General features: G+C 38.4%; 1 protein-coding gene across 1 annotated transcript; it reads right to left on the reverse strand.

The window, feature by feature from the left end:
* Positions 1-3168: 3168 nt before the first annotated feature.
* On the reverse strand, positions 3169-3958 carry LOC129774386 (uncharacterized). The gene is made up of 2 exons (XM_055778119.1): positions 3523-3958; positions 3169-3463 (listed from the first exon to the last, which is right to left on the reverse strand). Exons 1-2 carry the CDS (start codon positions 3625-3627, stop codon positions 3248-3250), a joined length of 321 nt encoding a protein of 106 aa, XP_055634094.1. The 5' UTR covers positions 3628-3958; the 3' UTR covers positions 3169-3247.
* Between the last annotated feature and the right edge of the window lie 9806 nt (positions 3959-13764).

Raw genomic sequence — 13764 nt, forward strand, 5'->3', positions numbered from 1 at the left:
TTTGTGTTTTATGTTTCCCCTCGGGCTGTAAACGCTAACGAATATTTCAAATGAAGTGCATCTGGCATTGCAATTAACACAATCATCAGAGCCATGGCAAAGCAGGCGAAAAAAGAGAAGAGTGCAAATGATTATAGGTCGCTTCAACCCTTCAGTGTTTGGCTTTGTGTGCGTTGCTTGTTTTCGTTGCGCGAAACATAGAACAGTTTTTTGAAACATTTTTCATTTCCTCTACATGTGAATAGCACACCTTCGATACTTTAAGTTGCCATTAGTATTTGGTTTCGTGCGTATCGGCTCTGTTCTGATGCAACAAGCTCCTAGCTTTGCTGACGATCTTGACCGAGAGTCGAGAAACGATTTTTCATAAACGGTCATTCTCGCGATGTTTCATTTTCATCGCTGCAACTGTGTGCATCTGTTCGACGCGTGTTTGATGCTTGTTGAATGGCGATGCACCGAAGATTCCTCTCGTTATATACTCAGTGTAATGCGTGCATTGATATAAAGAAACAAATGGCGACATATGACCAATTAGTTTATTGTTCTCGCAAAGACAAGAAAGAATTGTTGCTTCTCGAAATGATTCTACAAAACCACGCAAGCCATTAAACCTTTTCAGGGTCCCCGGAACTTTTTATTAAAGAGTTATTTATGAAATCTCGACGTATTCGCAAATAATATCCGAAATTATAAACCAACAAATAAAAAAAAAAATTCTTCAAAACAATGTAGAATTAGAAATAATATTCATTTAAATATTTAGTTTTTATTTAATAAAACGAAAAAAATGTGAGGCACTACTCGTCACTATCGTCCTGGGTCGATTTCGAATCATCGTCTCCATCTTTAGTATCAGTTATCCGTCCCATTTTGAAGTTAAGTTTTTGTTTTTTATACTGCAGCAGCTGCATCTGATACTGCAACTGTTCAGCTCTGTATTTTTCCTTTTGCAGCATCATATGCTTTTTGAAATTGAATTTATTCTCCTCCAACTGCAAACGCTTTTCGTACAAAAGGTACGATTTTCGAGCATATCGAGCGCAATCCGATACATGGCGCTTTATCTCACAAAGATCGGCTGTTTGATTTTCAAGCATAACCTTCCGTATATTCCGTTTATTGACTCGTTCACGGCCACGAATGTTCGACGGACGTTTCACTGACCTCTCCCGGGGTGTATTATCGAGCATAGGTTCGCCATTCACTGCAATCTCCTCGACGTTACGCTCCTCATCGCAAGGAATAATACCTTGCACATCATCCGCGGATGTACTCTTTGTAGAAATTCCGGATGATTGAATTCCAAAAACAACCCCTACATTCGTAAAAAGAGAATGTTAGAAACAACAATTAATTTTGTAACAAATCAATACTTTACCATTGTGATTGACCGCTCTTTCTAAGGAAAGGATACGGATAATGGTTTCCTCCAGTTCATTGAAGGAATACATGGTGTTCGGCCCACCTCCAGTAGCCGACATTTCAGTTTTATTATGCTGCAATTTCCGCTTTAATTGCAGTTTTTTGTCTGTCCAGACCTTCAACCAGAAAGCTGTAAAATAAAATTTAAAAGTGAATAGAACAAAAATTATCTAGCTTACCTTTTGCCATGCTGCAACGGAACGTGTTGGAGGACCCAAGCTGTTCAGCGAATCCTTGAGTGTCAACCATAGCGCAGTTAACGTTACTCGAGGAACAAATTTACATCCTTTAGCCACGTCGGGACATTGCTCCATAAAAGCCACTAGGCTACCAAATTGCTGCTTGTTTGTCTTTTTAACCCTAAAAGTATCACCGAACATGTTAACAAAAATTATAAATATAATTGAAATCGAACTTACTCCATTTTCCGTTATTCTCCTTCCATTCACCTTCCAAAACACAAGGGTCTAAAATCTACGGCATGTGCACACTTTTTCGGGGCCATGGTGCCATGGCAATCATAATAACACCGAGTTCATTCGTGTTGCCAAGTTTACACTTCGAATGAACTCTCCCACATTTTCTCGCTCACGTAATGTTCGTAATAAGGTTGTACTCACTTTATTTCGTTTTCACCGTGAAGTGGCGTTCGTGATCAGGCCCAAAGTATCGTCAGCATCTACATATCCTTCATAGTAGAGAACAAAGCGGGTACGTCTAAGAATTTTTTATTGATTGGTTTCATCCATTCAATGAAGTACACTCGCTTTCCACGCGGTTTTATTTTACGCGGCTTTTTTGCAGCGGTTTTAGAAATTTACGCATTTTTTTACGCGGATTTCGAAATTTACGCGTTTTTTTTGCGCAGCACGTATCAACCGCGTAGAAACTCAATGTGCTAATTGATGTGACTTTTCACGAAATCGGTTCGTATTGCATCACTGATTTGTAGCTGAGAAATAAAAGGAGATACAGATATCATGATTGTAGCATAAAAAAAACCGTTAATCAATTTTTAGAATATGGGTTGCATTTTTAAATAATAATTCACTGTTTGTTAGATTTTTATACGGATTTTGAAATTACCCCGGTTTATTTTCAGGCGAATTTTGGAACTTATGCGGTATTTTTACGGGGATTTTGGAATTTACGCGGTTTTCCTTTACGCGGCACGTATCCCCCGCGTAAAAAGCGACTCCATTGTACTTTGAAAAAAAAAATATTTGTTTTTTGTTTTTTTTCAGTTTTCACTCCTGAACCATTTGGTCACCCTAAAATGGGTTCAAATGTAAGACTCGAGATATGCACTCTGATATTCATCCGAGACTAATTCACGGTGTAAAATAATTCTACTGCAAATTTAGTTTCATTTCATTCTTATCGGAAGCAAGCGACTTGACTGTAATAATTTTGTAGTACCATGTCAATACTCGGTCGTGTCTCGGGCACCACCTTCTATAATTTTTTTAATCCACGTCAGACACAACAGAACATTTTGGGATCCATTTATAGTCTCAGAATAGTACGGAATTAATGAAGTGATATAAAAAAGTTGAAGTAATTATTTAAAAGACAACCTATCAGCAAGTTTTCCGATCCAGTACAACAACGAAAGCAAATCAGTTTCGGAACACGATAAAGCAAATAATGTAGATAGTTTCTCTTACGATATTTTTCTCTCGGATATAAATTACACTCTAAAAATCAGTTTCTTCCAATCTCAACCCAGAAAATTATAGCCATTCCAAGTAAAACGAAAAATATATATATTCACATCATGCTTCCAATTCGTTACGTCAAATTTTCCACCTTCGGCAAACGATCAACAGCAATATGTGCACCAAGGAGTGCAGCAGGGTACCTGGCAGTTGTCGATGATAGCTCCACCGGCCGTGCAAACACCTTCTCCATATTCCGTGGGCGGACATTCCAACTGAGGTTTGGGACAGGTCCTGTTCACAAATACCATGTGCACAGTCGAAAAGGTGGTCTCCATCTGCTGCTGGTAGCGACGCCGATGCAGCGGAGTGATCGGTTTCTAGGCAGGAATTGCTTATGTCAAAGAGCGAAATTAGTTAGCAATCTCAAGGAACTCACCGTTACCCTCACGATGCACTTACAACAAGGTTTCGGAATGTTGTACGACTTCATGTAGGTCGAATTACAAAGATCGTTCCTTTCGTTTATTTTTTTAGTGTACATTTCGGCTGCCCGTTGATTTGAATGATCTGAAAAATTTTCACCTTCCTACGAAACGTTTCGATCGTTGCTACCTCGCGTATCGAAGCGTAGCCTGCTTGAGTTTCGTCGCGAGCCGCCGCACACATTGACGTGACGTTTCACCTGTTCAATCTGGGATTCGCAGTGACGACAACATTGGCACACTGTTGGGTTGCATATCGGGCAAAGTTTGGGTCGACAATGACAGATTAGTGACTGTTGGTAATTGTTCAGATCCTGGGAGCGGGAATGAGCTTCACGAATTCTGCGCAGCATGCAGCACGGATCTCCGAGAGGTTTTTTGAGACAACTCTTCTCCATGCAGGTTGGGGAATTTTTTGTTCCACACAACTGACACGCGCACGGGAAGAAACAGTGCTTGCACAGGAAGATCGTCTCGATGCGGATGGGCTGGGACATTGGCAATACCGACAAGCTAGCGGCATGTTTTCACGTTTCGGGGGAACATAATCGACGGAGTAGGTTGACGAGAAGCGACGCATGGCTAGAAAAGAAGTAAAATTTAAATCAACTAAATGATGACTTCGATAAAAAACGGCAACAAATAAAATCGAGTTGCTGTGATTAAATAGGAATTCAATAAAGATTTTTTGGAGCAAAAATCAATCCGTTTCCATAACGGTGATAATTAAACAATCCGAAAGTCGAAAATTCCAATCATCTTCAACAGTTTCAACCGCAAATACATCTTTTTCCCATCACCGATCCGAGCGTGTCCGCGACAATGGTACCGAATCGGAACGGTCACAAAAAGGGTGGTTAAATATTTGATTAACAGCTCAAATCAAAACGATTCCCACCTGACTCTGATAAACTCATACACACACGCATACATGCTCGCACATAATTGGAATGGCCGCAAACGAATCACTGTCAATTTTTCATGCTCCCGACCTCGATCCATAAATTCCCGCGGCACTTGTGCCCCCATCGATCGATGTGAATGAAAACACCAAGAGGTGCTCTATCACTCCCGCGAGTCCGCGTGATTGTTTAGCCAAAAGCCTTCCGAAAGCCCTCGATTCGAGCAGTTCGAAATTAAACCTCACCAACGATTCGATGCGACCAATTCAATCCCCGATCCCCGGGTCTTCTTATACACCGATCCGATCATTCGCCTCGAACAGGAAAGACAGAAAGAGAGAGAGAGAGAGAGACAGACACACATGGTGAAGAACACGTTCGATATTTCTCCCCGACAATATGTGTAATTAATTGATTTCGTATTTGATTTATATTGGTCTATTAAGACCATTTTTGTTTTGACGATGATTAACTGCTTGGGCACTTTTTGTGGGCTCGCGCGGGTTCACGGTCTCACATAAACCAGGAGAAGAAGGAAGACACAAATTGGCGGAACCAGATGATGATGAAGATGATGACGGCGGTGATCGTCGTAATCAAATGAACGGAACACCGATGAGAAGTGCGATCTGCCGTTGGCAGACGGTTCAAGACGCGGAATGTTCGCGGAGATGGTAGAAGCTGCGTGGATCGATTGTGCGTTGGGACCTGGCGAGCGACAATTATTTTTCAGCCCAAATATGAGGCCATTCATAGGAAGGTCTGTTTGCAGCTTATGACAAATGAAATCAGTTTGTCGCAAAATAAGTGTTCCTCTTGCAAATTTAATGATTCGAAATTCATAGAGTGTTTTAGAGCAACTGTTATTTACATTGTCAGTTTATTTTAGACGAGGTAGATATATTACCTTCGATCTGAATTAGTCAAGTTCTAATTTTTCTTCCTCAGACGAATTTCATGCCAACTCGACTGGCAATTCACCCCTATTCCGGAACCCGATCGAGATTAGAAATTTTGCAACCTGAACGAGATCGACTTCTATATGCTACAATTCGTCCGAGATTCAAACCTTGGTTCAAATACATTGAACACGTATTTCTCTCCCTAACCTAACTGTTTATTATAATTTTCCTAGCATTAACGGAACCTGTTTGAACTCTGGAAACTTGTAACCAGATTACCAGGTTCCTTGGCGACAGGTTGAGGAAGTTCGTCGATTGCCATATAATGCATCACACTTACACAACAGAACAACAGAACAGAACATACCTCGGCTGGGGCTAGCTGGGAAGAGAATCATTAGTGGTCAGTGGGTATAATTTCAACACCTCTACTCTCCCTAGAGAACTGGAACCCAAGAAGGAAGCTCTCAATTTCGAGGATGTAAAAGGAGCCAGGGTAAAAAGACGAGCTCTCTGATTGCTGGATCAAATTATAAACCGGCATGCTGCGCGCACCCAATAGCTGAGTAGACCAGCTCATAGTAGCCTTCTTCCATCCTGGCCACGTTCCGTTCATCGAGGAGAGGACCACACACTACACGGCCATACACACATAAATACACTTTACTTGAATTACAAATAAATATTGTAAGTACGTTATAAACCTTATTATAATTTATATGGCATCGCACAGTTTTTCTTTTGTGTGGAATGACGTAGGAAGTCATCAGCGATTCCCAGACTTCGGACCTGGACGCCGCCTTGTAGAAGGCACTTGGGTCGAGTGACCAAGTCCTTCGCAACGTCTGAACCAGGTACAACCAGTAACGAACAATGTCAGATTCTCATTTGGAGTTGTGAGCTATTTCTTTCAATAAGTTTTAAAATAATAAAAGGTTATTATCCAACTTTATTCAAAAATTTATGTATACAACTTGAACTACAGCAAACGAAAAAAAAAATCCATAAATTTTCCTATGGTGGCTAGACATTCCACCCCATTAATCAAGCAAACGAAACCAAATTTGACATGTGAAGGTTTCAGGGTGCAATAAATGTTTTTATGGTGGTTAGATACTCCTCCTCCCTCTCTAAGGGGGGGGGGGGCTGCCATACAAATAAAACACAAATTTCTGCATTACTCGGGAACTATCAGGTAAATGAATCATGTTTGTTTCAAGTTTCGCATGTGGAGGTTTTAGGGTGCAATAAATGACTCTATGGTGGTTAGATACTCCTCCTCCCTCTCTTAGGGGAGAGGCTGCCATACAGATGAAAGACAAATTTCTGCATGGCTCGAAAACTAATCAAGAAAATAACAAACCCGTCTCTCTGAGAGAGGAGGGAGGGATGCCATACAAATGAAGCATACATTTCCGCATAATTCAAGAACTAATCAAGCAAACGGACCTAAATTTGGCATGAGAAGGTTTTATGGGGAAGAAACATTTCTAAGGTGGTTCGACACTCCTCCCCCTCTCTAAGGGGGTCTCCCATACAAATGAAACACAAATTTCTGCATAACTCGAGAACTAATTAAGAAAACGAAACCAAATTTGGCATGTGGAAATTTTAGGATGCAATAAATGTTCGAAACTCCTCCCCTCTCTCTTAGGGTGGCCTGTCATACGAATGAAAAACAAATTTCTGCATAACTCGAGAACTTATCAAGCAAAAGGAGCCAAATTTGGCATGTGAAGATTTTAGGGGGCACGAAATGTTTCTATGGTGAATAGACACTCCTCTCCCCTCTCTAAGGGGAGAAGAGGGGAGGGATCTGTCTTTATTCTATCATATTTTCTGTATCAAACATTTATTCTATGTAACGGAGAAACATGTTATTCGCAAGTGGTTGAACAATCTTGAACGAGAATTGCGTCTGAAAATAATCTGATATTATAATGTTTAGTTTTGGTAGAAGTACTAGGATTTTTTTAGAAAAATGGGGTCGATTAGAAGATCAATCAATAAAGAGTTCTGCGATTAGACTCATGAACTTGCGCTAAGTAAGAAAACGTGAATGTTTGAAGGTATTAATAACAAAAAAACAAATTTTGGGTGGGACGAAGTTTGCAGGGTCAGCTAGTCAATAATAAGAAATCACTGTCAGACACAATTTTGTTTCGCGTCAAGACAGTATTGCTCTTTTGTATAGGTATGTCGATTGGTTTTGAATCTTGGATGGATTTTAGAATGCAGAAGTCGATCTCGATCGGGTTACAGAATACAACAGCGTGCTAGATTCAAACCCGATCGAGTTCCGGAACAGGGGTGATTGGTAGCATCATCTCAGATTACAGTGAATCGTTGTGTGTATGTGTAAAGATATTGGTCACTTTGTCTACTTGAAATCTCCAAAACAAAAATTTGAAAAAAAACTACTTTTTGAAAAGCGTCAGTTTTGTGACGCAGAACTATTTTTTTTTCAGGAAGGGGGCCAAATCAAAAAACAGGTCACGTTTATACGAAATAAAGTTAACGTTAATAACTATTTTCACTGCGCACGAATTCTGATGATTTGCATACCAATAAAATCAGAAACTCTCCAGACGGTTTAAATGAATAAAAACTGGAAATATTCCCATTTTCCATATAATTGTTTGAATACCTACCCGTACCATCAAAAACGAGCAGTCACCAGGGGAAGGAAAGGAATGTTAGTATGATATTCGCCGCCCAAAGGCCAGAAGGGTCGCCTCTATAGCGTGGTTCTCTAGCGTTTATCATGGAAGGGATAGTTGTTAGTGGGAATGGTTAAGAAAAAAGCAGGATTCACTGCGGTAAGTGATGTGATTCTAAAATCTTAAATTTTATTTTTTTAATATTTAAATTTTTTAACTTTTAATTTTCAATTTTTTAAATTTTTCAATTTTAAAGTTTTAAAATTTTTAAATTTTAGAATTTTGAATTTTTTTTTGAAATTCTCAGATTTTCAGATTTTAATTTTTTGATTCTTAGACTTTTAGAATTTTAACAATTTTTATTTTTGGGTTTTTTAATTTTTAATATTTAGATTTCAACACGTTATGCCCCGACTTTCTCCCGCAACGCCCTCCATTCGGTGCGCATCAAGAGCGTCCGCACAACATCAGTGTCGGTCCCAACTCCCAAAGATATTTATTGTATAAATAAAAAATACTCAGCAATTCGACTAGAAAGTAGTCACATTTTGTAAAACATCCGAAACCAAACCGTACATATTTTCATTTTACTACTCAACAACGGATGAAGAACCTCTAATCTGAGTTTATAAACTCATTCTAGTGCCTGGAATTGAAAAACAAGGAACCAAAAAACTAATATAAATATATAAATGCTTTCAACTAACTCACTCCAAATGAAAACTGAAATTAGAGCCTTCTGACTCAAATTATGAAATTTAAAATCTCTAACATAATTAAACCCTGGACCTGACCATGAACGCCACCCAACGGCGAAAACAAGACGAAGTGTATTTAACCTTGCATACAAATCATCTCGTCCCCACCGCGAAATGGCGCTCAAAGATTCGATGCACCTATGTACGAAAATACGACCGAATCGTATGCAATTGCGACAAGTAGACGAATACACAGAATTGCAGCGGTACGGCTGCCAATGCAAATCAAATGAAACCAGTATGATGTATGTGTGATAGAGAAGAGAACCTTGTTGAAGAAGAGAAGAGAGACTTTGAGAAAAACAGCTCCTCTTAGCTCAACAAAACAAACACCCTCTCAACACATACACACAATTAGGAACGTCACCGCACATAACAGCGTGTGACCTTTAAGAGCAGAGAGTCCGTGGTACGCGAGAATCGAAGAGACTTGCACCTCATATCACTTCCAAACTTTCATCTGAAATACTGCTTAAGAGAATACAAAGAAAAAAAAACTTAGCCCGCGATTTGGCCATCGCATAACGCCTGCAGATTCTCCCTCGGTGATACATTCACTGCGGCACACAAACACACACTTCGTATTAAAATGGAGGAAAAAAAACACACGATAACAAAATCCCGTCCGCATTATAATTAATCGTGAATAAACGCGCACAACTTTTCCTTCAGAAATATGAACGTCACTTGCAAAGGCACACAATGTTTTCAATGCTTTTTCCATTTTGGAAAGATCACTTTTTCGCCGATTTTCGAATTGCACACCAGCTGACGCGGAGCGAAGAAAAATTATGTCTACACCCGACGACGGTCCGATCCTCTCTCCTCGGTTAGACCTTGATTACATGACCCAAATATATGTTTTCCTTAAAGCTATCGATTTTCGTGTGTGATTGTCCCTATGTCCTTATACCCTCCTTTTCATCCATTGCGAGCGATTAGCCCCCTTGGTATAAACAGTAAAATAAGTTGAAATGTAAATATACAATAGATATACGAATAGATTTAAGAATTGAATGTGATCATCAACATTGTAACAATTCCCTTATATCCCATCCCTTTCCTGAGAGAATATATCACCCTTCTAAACTCGAGTAAACCGCGAGTAATCGGTTTTCCACCTTACTAACCATAGTGTTAGAAAAATTGTACATGTATAGTTTTAAAAAATATATTTAAGAATTCGGCTCCTTTAAACTAATGTAACTGAGCCTGTAAAAATAAACGATTTATAAAAAAAAAATATTTGGTGAATCCTCAAGGATACGGTAAGACGGAGAGCGCTCCACGTAAATCGAAGCTCTCTGACCGGGATAAGCGGGAAATAGCTAGAACAGGTTCAAATACCTCAAAATCACATGTGCAAATAAAGCAATATTTCAACCACTCAACTGCTCGGGTGACAATTCGTCAAATTTTGGTAGAAAATCATCACATAAAGAGGGCTTAAAAGGTTAAAACTCCTTATCTTACACCATCTCACATCGGAAGACGTCTGAGTTTTGCCAAAGCCCACATGAACCGACAGTGGGACATGGTATGTTGTGACGAAGAATGTTTACAAAAGAATACATTTTGCTATATACCATAACGAAAAGTTCGTCAATGTATAGGTTATCTTCACTGACGAAAAAAAGCTCAATTTGGATGGTCCTCATGGTTAAAACGGGTACTGGCGTGATTTACGGAAGAAGGAACAGTATTCTTCAACCAGGAATTTTGGTGGAGGCTTGTGTATGGTTTGGATGGGATTCTGTGGTACCGGAAAGCTCAAGATAGCTTTCACATCATTCAAGAATTACACACATGTTCTGGAATCCTCTCTCCTACCGTTTTTTCGTGGATATCGTCACAAAAAAAAACACATTCCAGCAAAACAATGGTTCTATTCATACTAAGCAATGGATTAAGGACCAAAAACCTAATTTTTTGGACTGGCCGGCTCGCTCTCCAGACTTGAATCCTGTTGAAAAACTTAGGGGGGATATTTGTACGAAGAATCTACACTGTTGGAAAACGGTACACCACGATTGAAGCGCTCAAGGTCACAATTTCGGAAACATGGAAAAATATCGAGAAATCTGTTCAGCAGAATTTAGTAAATAGTATTCCTAGACGAATTTTCCAGGTCATTAGTCGAAATGGCGTTGTTACCAATAATTGACATGTAAATCAGCCGATCGTTTTGAATTTTTCATTTATAATACTTATGAATTTTTTAAGTGGCCTTATAGAACAGCTGACAGCTGAAATTATCATATTTAAGCACAATAAGTCCTCCCATGGCCGAGTGGATAGCGTCACACCTAATATGCCGGGGGTTTGGATTCGATTCCTGTTCTGGTCGGGGAAATTTTTCGTCAAGAGATTTCCTCCGACTTGCACTGTGCTCACGCGTATAATAGAGCTTTTCACTCAGAATGCATTCAAGGCGTATTATTTGGCATAGAAATCTCAACTAAGTACTAATAAAAATGACGTAATTAATGCTTCGTTGAGAAGGTGACGTTCATCTGGGAACGTTAGTGCCATTTAAGAAGAAGAAGAAGAAGCACAATAAATAAAAAAAACAATTCTTTTGAACGGAATTGACGTTAAATTAACTTTATTCTAAGCATTCAACAATTTATGGATGTATCTTGTTGATATTCTAACTGTTTGTGTTGCAACGAAATAGAATCAGGGTGGTCTTATAGAAGTTGGACAGAGTGTAGGTTATAAACCGATCAAATGCAGCGTTTTTTTAAAATAACACTGAGCGAACCAGCCCAGGAGGCTGAAAACCTCTCAAATAAAGAATAAAAAAAATTAAAAAAATAAATAACACTCAAATAAAATTATTTAAAAAATTTAAATTCATATTTCTCAAAAACGTATTCTTTTTAAATTCTCAAAAAATTATGTGAGTACCCCATACAAAAATCAAGAAATATGGATGAAGGAACAACTTTTTCATGTTTTCTTTGGAAAAATGCAACAATTTTTTTTTTTCTTCGTAGTCAAGATAGCTGTCGGCGATCGATACACGCCGACCTTACGACGCGAGTTGGGTTGCCGGTCAGTATTCGACGTTCTGCTGAACAGACTGTCCAAGACTTAACCAGAAGTTAGACAATGAAAATCCCGCGTAACGAGAACTCCAATGATAACTTCCTTGCAAGGGAGAGGTTTGGTTAGAACCGTCCTGCAGTACAGGCCAATTCTAATTCCAAGTTTGTTTGTAAGTTTCTATGTTCCACTTGCAGCACAAGTGAAACAGAGTAACTCAGGATTTGTAGCGAAGTGAAAGATGCAACTTAGTAAACTTCCTCACGCCGGAGGAAAACCTTTTTCGGATGTAGAGGACCCGAACGTACTACTTGAATATTCTTTGGATACTTTATTGATACTGATTATTTACATGATTTGTGGGTTCTTAAATACTAAGATAATGGATTGTCAGCAATTTTGATGCCCCTTGCTTCCCGGTGTGAAAGGAGTTACAATTTCATTCAATAATATTTTGCCACCCGGGAAGCAAAGGGCGTTCAAATTCGGTATCCCTTTCGAATCGGGAATATGTGTTCATGCTATACTTTTTATACAGTATGTTCTCTTCCAGTCGCTGGTTAAGTTAAACCGCGACGAAATCTAATTGCTGATCCTAGCACAACTGACCTATATCTATACTCGCGAACGCGTGCGCGTAATGAATCAGCTCTTTGTAATCTGATCCCCCGCTCGGTCAGTGGCACGGCAGCGCGCTCATATTGTCGCTTTACAGCTGGTGGAAGGAAAATTGAACGAACGCTAACAGCTGATTTCAGCTAGCGGCGACAATAGCGATATAAAGTATTCGACAAAGTTTTAGATCACATTAAAATATAATATACATTAAAATATAATAACTTTTGTCGAAGACGTCAACTTTCTCTCTTTTGTAGTAGTTAAAATATAAACTTTTGTCGAAGACGTCAACTTTCTATCTTTTGTAGTATCTAGAATATATGAATTTTTTTTATGGAGACTTATAGACTCGACCTTACACGCGATGTAACGACGTTGCCGTATCATTACGACCCAATCCAGCACAGAACATATCACAGATAAAACCACTAACAATTGTCTATTGTCCTTCTATGATGTGAAATTACAAAATAGTAATATTTTATTCATGTTCGAGCTCAGAATTGTGCAGACGTATTTTTGATCAAAACAATGATTGTTACCATATTTATTTTGAAGTAAAATTCAGTAAATCAGTTTTTGGTTAAACGATAATGTATGACTCATAACATTTTTATCTGTAGATTATCGCCTTTGACATGTTCTTGACGTGCTGCTAAATAGAGAAAAGTTTGTCATGTCAATCACATGTCAATCGTGACAATTTACACACTAAAATGTTGCAAGTAAAACATCAGTAATAATTTTTGCAAGAAAACATGTAACATTTGTTGTTAGAAATACATTTTCCCAGTAGCAGTGCCCTTTTTCCGATGTATGGATAATATGGACAAAACCAAAAAAAACTTTAAAAATTTTAGTCAGAAAATGAAGTTTTTTAAGCTTAAAGAAAAGAAAAATTAAAAATCATTTTTCTCAAAAACATGTTGTTTTTAAAATTCTCAAAAAATATATAAATAACCCGTACAAGTACCAACAAGTTATCCATACATCGGAAGAATGGCACTGCCACAGGGAGAGAGTTTTCTAGCAACAAGTTTTTCATGTTCACATACTATTTTTGAGAATTTGAAAAATTAAATTTTTGAGAATATTGAATTTTTGGATAACAAAAATTAGTATAATTTTTCGGAATTTTTTTTTCTCTTCATTCTATATTCTATAATTAAATTCCTAAAATAATTGACCAAAGTTTTGTAGGTCTTGTAGTTTTTAAGTTAATGTTTTTGTAAAAATAAAAAAAAAAGTTCTTTTCAAAAAGTAGTCTAACTTTTTTTGCATATTTCAAGTATGCAAAGTTGCTCAAAC

Source organism: Toxorhynchites rutilus, chromosome 3, assembly GCF_029784135.1.
Source record: "Toxorhynchites rutilus septentrionalis strain SRP chromosome 3, ASM2978413v1, whole genome shotgun sequence".
Classification (NCBI taxonomy): domain Eukaryota; kingdom Metazoa; phylum Arthropoda; class Insecta; order Diptera; family Culicidae; genus Toxorhynchites; species Toxorhynchites rutilus.

What these genes read in the sequence shown, in the direction of transcription:
- LOC129774386 (XM_055778119.1), bottom strand. Translation starts at nt 3,627, where the DNA reads ATGTACACTAAAAAAATAAACGAAAGGAACGATCTTTGTAATTCGACC. An exon ending in AGTGCATCGTGAGGGTAACG is followed by an intron (nt 3,464 to 3,522) that starts GTGAGTTCCTTG and finishes ATTCCTGCCTAG; the next exon opens with AAACCGATCACTCCGCTGCA.